General features: G+C 59.7%; 1 protein-coding gene across 1 annotated transcript; it reads right to left on the minus strand.

Moving 5' to 3' along the window:
• Positions 1 to 3,410: 3,410 nt before the first annotated feature.
• Positions 3,411 to 6,297, minus strand: NPPC (natriuretic peptide C). Its single transcript, XM_035544855.1, has 3 exons — positions 6,205 to 6,297; positions 4,726 to 5,023; positions 3,411 to 3,481 (listed from the first exon to the last, which is right to left on the minus strand). Exons 1-2 carry the CDS (start codon positions 6,295 to 6,297, stop codon positions 4,739 to 4,741), a joined length of 378 nt encoding a protein of 125 aa, XP_035400748.1. The 3' UTR covers positions 3,411 to 3,481; positions 4,726 to 4,738.
• Between the last annotated feature and the right edge of the window lie 769 nt (positions 6,298 to 7,066).

Genomic DNA, 7,066 nt, shown 5'->3' on the forward strand with positions numbered 1-7,066 from the left:
CACCAGCCCTGGAGAGAACTCCTGTCCTTTTCCACTAGACAGCAGAAGACGAAGAGGAGAAATCAGGGCTGTCCCTCCCTGCATTATATCACAATCGCTCCCACTTGAAAGCCGAGTGGTGCTGCTGCTCCTTTGGCAGGTAGGGCAGGAGATGTGCTGGTCCCGTGGGTGCTAGTGTGACCTCGGTGTAGAGAGGGGAGCTTGGGACGCCAGCCGCCCGCGCTTCCAGGTGTGCACACACGTGTCCACCCACCTCTGCTAAGTGCCAGGCTCTGAGCTCACTTTTAAGAAGCTGGATGCCAGCCCCCCGAGGCTGCAGCTTGCATCCGAGGCAGCTCTTGCTGTTCAATTATACCGTGCCCGTGCTGGGATGTGGTTGGGGAGGGTTTCCAGCGCTGGCCCTGCATCCTTTTGCTGGATGTCATGAGGGTTTGACCCGGCAGGACCACTCGAGAGGCAGTGAAGTGAGATCCATTTCTTCCTGCTGCATGCGATGCCTCCTCCCTTCTTAATTGGATTCCCGTGTCCCCTCTCTTTCCTCCTGGCCTCATTTCCTACCGAGCCCCTGTCAGGGAGCCCTAATTGTGGCCTTATCGGATGCTCGCTGGGCTCTAATGAGCCGTTTCCGTTTCCCGTTCTGGCCCGTCTGCCAAGCCAGGAAGGTGCTCGTCAGCGCCCTGAAAGCTGACCTCTGCTCGCAGCGCCGCGCTGCCCTGCCAGCCCCTGGCTGTGCCGTGTGGGTGCTAAGGTTGAGTTGATCTGAAAGTTCTCCCAAGTGCACTTTCACCCCCGAGTGCTGCCTTCTCTCTTCCACGTCAGCTCGCATCCCTGCGTGGGCGTTTTGTTCCCGTCCTGCGGGTGGGAGAGCAGCGTGCTGGGGGACAGGGTGACTTACCCCCACTCAGGGGGGAAGCAGCAAAGCCAGGAGCCAGCTGTTATCCCCTCCTGCTCACTCTGCTCGCTCTCCTTCTGCCAAGCTCGTGCCCTTTTGTGATGCAGCTTTGTCCTTTTCCTCGGACTTGCTCTTTTCCAGGAAACCCGGTGGACGGAAGGGACCCATGCTCTGAGGCTGCGCTTTCCCCCCCCCCCCGGACCTCACTCTGCAAAGGAGAAGTGGGAATCCAGACTGCGCGCGACCCCGGGCTGCGATCTCTGAGATTGCCCCAACCTCAGCTCAGGTCGTTGCGCTCCACGTAGGTAGCTGAGTTTTGGGGAGTGAATTCCTGAGACTGAATTCCCTCTGTCACCAGGCAGGCGGTTTCATTCTAGGTCTGGCTTTGCAACAAGAAGCCAAAGCTGGAAGGGAAACGGGCTCCACCTTGGTCCCAGCCTGTGGTCCCTGCTGGCATGTTGCTGAAGGACCAGGACCCGGAGGGTGAGGAGCGGTACCATCTCCTTAGACCGCTGTTAGACCCGCTGTGTGTGTTCTGAGCAACAAGCGATTCCTTATTGCCCCGTAGGTTCGCTGGGTGATTGTGGACAGTCCCCTCTGACGGACATCTCTTTAGGAGCATCTGGCACAGCCCCTCCTTTCCTCTAAAAGTGCACAGAGCCAGCGGGGTGCACTTCACAGGCACGCTGTTCGCCTTACAGAGCCCTGGCGGCCGGTTCTCCTTACACAGGGGCGTCTCGGGTGGGCTCTCGCTAACCCTGAGGCTGGGCACAGAGCTGCCCTTCCTGCCTGCCTCCCTCCGAGGTCTCGATTTTGCTCCCAACAGGCAATGTCTTAGCGGTCCATCGGCTGCTGCTCCCCGTCCAGCTGGACTCTGGGCGCTGCGAGGTGGGTGCCTGCCTCTGAGGGAGGTTTTGCTCTTACGGGGCTGGAGACGCCACGTGCGCGCTTCTAACCTGATGATTGAGCTGTCGGGTGTCTGGCTGAATCCTCTTGTTCTGTAAAGCTAATGTTCCCTAATAGTTGGGGAGAGCATGGCCGGAGGTTTCTATGGTTTCCTGGTGGTTGCTAAGGGAAAGGATCTCTTTGCCTCTGGGTCTCGGTGACTTTCTTTTTGCCCTGTCCTAGGCGCCGGAGCCCAGCAGTACATAATGCTCGTTGTTTCCCAGCCCGCTACAATGGTTGGGGCATAATTTGTGACTCCCGTCACGGCTGGGCTGGGCACCCACCACTCTTTTTCTAAGGCCTCTTTGAAGAATGAGACCAAAGAGCCTTCGTGCAGGAGTTTGCCTACTTGCTGTGCTCCCCGCCCCCTCGCTTGCTGTGTCCTTTAGAGCTCCGAGTCATTTTAACGATTTATTTCATGCACTTTACATAGCAAGAAGCTGTAGCAACAGCTGTGTCCGTGAATCCTTACCAGGCAGCTCTCGGTATATTTTGGTCTGTCTATGTATTGTCCCAGGCACAGTTAAATAAACCTCTGCTGGAGGAAGGGACTTTGCAGCTTAGCAGCGAACGCTTGGCGAGCGAGAATATCAACAAGATACTTAGTAAGCTGCTGGATCCCAGAATAACAGCAACTCCAGCATCGAGCTCTGCTCCCGCGAGCACAGCCGGGGCCGGATCCGGTGCGGTCTCTTTGTTGCTGTCGGCAGGGACTGCATCTCCATACGGCCCCCAGTGGTACAGCTAGTTTTACGGAATGCAATTTGGACCCAAACCTGCAGACTGGAAGCGGTTAAAACACGCCCAGACCCAATGCTGTGCTTGTCACACCGCTAGCAACTCCGGATCTAGGCTGTCGAACGTGCTGGGCTTATTTCCACGGGTGCGATTCGGGATCTGGGCGATAGATGAGTTGCCCGAGGCCGCGTGCTCTCGCGGTGAGTTCAGTTGGGCTCTGCACAGGCTTGCAGCTGCACGCAGCGCCGCACAGGATTCGGTCAATCTGAGCATCACAGGATTGGGCGCAAGTTTACTTTGCATATGGGATCAAAGCTTAAAATATCAGCTGGCCTTTCTCTCGCTCCTGACTTTTCTAAAACATCTGAACAATTTCTTCTTTCACTCTGTTAAAATCAATCAATCTGACATTTAAATTGTACATGAATTTGATAAATAAAGACAGGTTACAAAATGCCACACGGAATGATTTTTTTTTTCTTTACCTTTTTCAACTACTTAGGACAAAAAATGTTACAATGCTTGACTTTTCATTTAGTTACATAAATAATTTTTTATAAATATCTCTTTATAAACAATATATAAATAGCTTTACAACATAAATACATTTATGCATGACATGAATTTACAAACAGCAATGTTATACAGCTGGCTTCATCAGTCTCTTGGAAAAGCACTGTCCCTTGTCTTGGTGAGTGTTTGTATATATAATATATATAAGATAGAGAGCACTTTTTAAAAAAATAACAAAACCAAAACAGCTGGTGCCATGACTCCTCGTACCGAAAAGAAAAACACAGCCACATCTTTTGTCCATTTCGGGGGGGTCTCTGCTCTTCTAGGCGTTGCCTGGGGGCTGGCCATGCCTGGCCGTGGTAGGAGAAAACGGACTGCTGCTTCAAAGCCCTGCAAGGAACAAGAACAAGTGCATGTTAGTATTGGCTGTGCAACAGCCCTTCCCCCTTCCAAGCTGAAAGCCCCCCTGGAATAATCCTGGCATGGAGCTGGGGGGATGCTGATGTCAAACACTATGCTTGTGCTAAAGCCAGAAAAACTTTCCCCTTTGCCTTCTGGCTGTTGGGCATTAATGGGGGAGGCTGAGGGAAGCTTCCCCTTCCTCCCTGAGGGTCACTAAAGAGCTTACAGCCTTGTTCTGCGTGCCTCTGCCTCAGGCTCCCTGCCTCACTAAACCATTATCGGCCTGAAAGGACAAGATGCGGGAGCTGAATCCAAGGGGAGTTGGACCTAGGACTCCTTTGCCCCAGTCCAGGCTGAAGGTTTCTGGTCCTTGCACCCGGTAAGGACACGGTTTGGAAGCAGCGGGTGAGGACCTGACCTGGCTGGGAGACGGGCTGAGCTGAGCATGTGAGGTGAAAAGCTTCCTGATGAGAATTTGATGAGGGAGGATGGCCGCGAGCTGGCTGCGCAGCACGCACTTGCTTTTTGGAGCCCAGAGCTGGGCGATGCCTTGGGAACTGAGAGCAGCTGGACGAGGGCCACCATCAGCGGGGGGACATCCCTCTGAGCAGGGCCATGGACCAGCGTTAGCATCCTGCGGGCCCTGCTCATCCCAAAACTCTGCAGAGCGTCGGGATGTCCGGATGAGGTCCTCTCTGTGCCTGGTTACCCCGCTGCTGGGCAAGGGCACGTCTCTGAGCCGGGCTGCCCCCAGTGCCATCGGGGAGGTGACACTTCCCTCGCCCACCAGTCCCTACGGGTACACAAATCGTGGCTGCTCAGGCGCTCAGCCCGGGTTAGGAAGCGCTGCCCTTTGCCGTCTCTGCCTGCTGGGAGGCGCCTGCGGGCTCCTGCATCCTCTTGGCCTTACAACAAATGAATCTGCGTGTGGCTGCGATGGGTACCTCGCTCACCCTATGACGGGTACCTCGCTCATCCTGCCACAGGACGTGTGCGCCCTGTAGGGCAGCCGGGGCTCGGAGCACCCCACGGGGCTGCACCCAACCTCCTTTCAGCATCCCCCACAGAGCCCTGGGGGCCTCCTCCCTTGGACAAGGAGCCCTGGACCCCCCAAACACAGCCTGAAGCCGCCAACCACGGCCGGGCGAGCACGCTGGGGACCCTCCCGGCCACCTCCAGCCCCAAAAGGGCCCAAGCGAGCAGCGGCAGCGCCCGCGGGCAGCCTCACTCACCGCCAGGGGTCCCTCAGCAGCCGAGGCCGCTCATGGCGCCGATGCGGTCCAGCTTGAGGCCGAAGCAGCCCTTGCCGAGCCCTTTCTTCTGCAGGCCCTTGTGGCGGCGGCCCGGCGGGTCCTGCAGCAGCCTCGCCCAGCCCGCCCGAGGCCGGGTTTCGGCCCGGGCCTCCCGAGCCTCCCTGGGGCCGGTGCCGCGGCTCCGCTCCTTCTCCTTGTCCTTGTCCCGCTCCTTGTCCCGCTCCGCGCCCGCCGCCTCAGGCGGAGCCGCCGCCGCCGCCGCCGCCCCGCGGGAAGCCTGAGGAGAATGAGGGGGAGAGAGAGAGGGTCAGGGGGTGTCCCTCACGGCACCCCCCCCCCCCCCCGCTGGGCTCCGAGCTGCACCCCCTTAACCAGGGACACCCCTCTCCCCCTTGGGGTGCCCCCCTTGGGGTCGCTGCGGGGCTGTGTGCCCCCCAACAAGCCCCCCAGCTCCCGGTGATGCACCCCGGGACTGCTCGGGGCAGCCCCCCGCTCCCCAAAGCGGTGCCCCCGCTCTCCCCGTGCTGCCCACCCTGGGATTAGGGCATCCTCGCCCCCGGCAGAGCATCCCCAGTGTGTCCCCTCCCTTGCTGGGGTCACAGAGCCCCCCCCGCCAGCCCTCAGGCTCCTTCATGCTGGGGGGGGGGGGGGGTCCTTCTTCTGCGGGGTCATGGCGATGCTGGGCTGCACCCCTGTTTTGTAGAGTCGGGGGGGATCAGGGATCCCCCTTCCCAGGGCTGCTGACCCCCCCCCGTTAGTGCTCTCTGCCAACCCCCCATCCTCTGGTTTCGTCACCTCTGGGGGCACACCCCCTTCCTCACTGCCCCCTGTCTCCCAGGCCTCCCCCCGTCCCCCTTGGGGCTGCAGCTCACCCCCGTTTATCTCCCCAGCTCCCCAATATCACCCCTTTCTCTCCAGCGACACCCCCCAGCCCCGTCCCACCCCTCAGCCCCTGTCCCCTCTCTGCGCCAGGTCCCCGTGCAGGTGTCGGTGGCCTCCCGAGCATCCTCCTGCTCCACAGCACCGCGGGACACCCAGCTCCTGGGGGTACCCGCTTTTGGGGTGCCCCATGCCCAGGGGATGCTGTGGGTGCCCCTGCCTGGGCTCTGGCCTCACACCGTGCACCTGCACATGATCTGGGTCTCATCCCCATCCCCAGGACCCCAAACACAGGGGGGACCCTGGGGTGACGTGGGGGCCAGGGGCCAGCAGGTCCCTGCCTGGCTGCGGTCCGCAGGGTAAGGGGCACGCAGCATCCCCCTCCAGATGAAGGTTTGGGACTGGCGTCCCTGGGACACACACGTGGGGCAGAAAGGGGGGGTCCCCTAGCACCTAAAAAGCCCCTGGGAATGAGAACCCTGCCGTGCACCCCAGGGTGCCCTCACATCTCCCCCTTCACCCTTAGGACACTTTTGGGGGAGCAGCGCCGGGAGAGCGGCGGGGCAGAGGCAGCCTTACCTTCTGTGGGAGCTGCGACGCCGGCTTCGCCTCCAGCCTGACGGAGAGCAGAGCAAGTAAAAGTCCACCAGCCAGCAAGGGTGAGATCTGCATCCTGCGGGGCAGCGCGAGCGGGGACGGGGGCCTGGAGGCACCGGGGAGCGGAGGGGAGCCCCCGGGGAGAGGCCGGGACGGGCGGGAGTCAAAGTTCAGAGCGGAGCCCCGAGGTCCCTCCAGCCGCCTGCGAAGTGCCGAGCCAGTGAACTTGGGCTTTCTGCTTCATTCATTTTATAACCCAACCTGCTTGGTGATGTCATCTAAACAACCAGGTCCAACCCGGCCTCCTTCACAATAGCAGGAATTTAAAGGGGGGGTCCCCTCACCCCTGGCAGGAACAAATGACACATCAGCCCAAGGCAGCGGGCTCGGGGAGTTGGAGAACAACAACAACAAAAAAGCGGGGGTCATTTGGCTGAGCCCCCCGCAGCACCCCCGGGCCCCTCTGGGAGCTGCCTGCCCTCCCCTTGCCCCACTGCCCCACGGCCCCTCTGCTCCCGCCGCTCCCCTGGGTGACCCCCATGGAAGGGCAGGGGGTGGCTGCTGCAGGCTGCAGGGGGGTCCCAGAGGGGGGTTAAGTCCCAAAGGCAGAAATGAGTGAAAAAAAAAAAACACTTTTTAATTTTCTACTTTTTTTCCACATCCAGGATTAAATCAGAATTAAACCTTCCAGATCCCTGTTTGCCAGGAGAGGGGGACACTGCCCTCCCCGGTAGCGGCTCTGGGGACACACAGGGACATGGTGACAGCGGCGCTGCCTGTGGGCACGCAGGTGGATGCCTCGGCTTGGAGGGGGGACCTGGCCTCAGCCTCTGCTCCCCTGGTG

This window comes from Cygnus atratus, chromosome 9 (assembly GCF_013377495.2).
Source record: "Cygnus atratus isolate AKBS03 ecotype Queensland, Australia chromosome 9, CAtr_DNAZoo_HiC_assembly, whole genome shotgun sequence".
Lineage (NCBI taxonomy): Eukaryota > Metazoa > Chordata > Aves > Anseriformes > Anatidae > Cygnus > Cygnus atratus.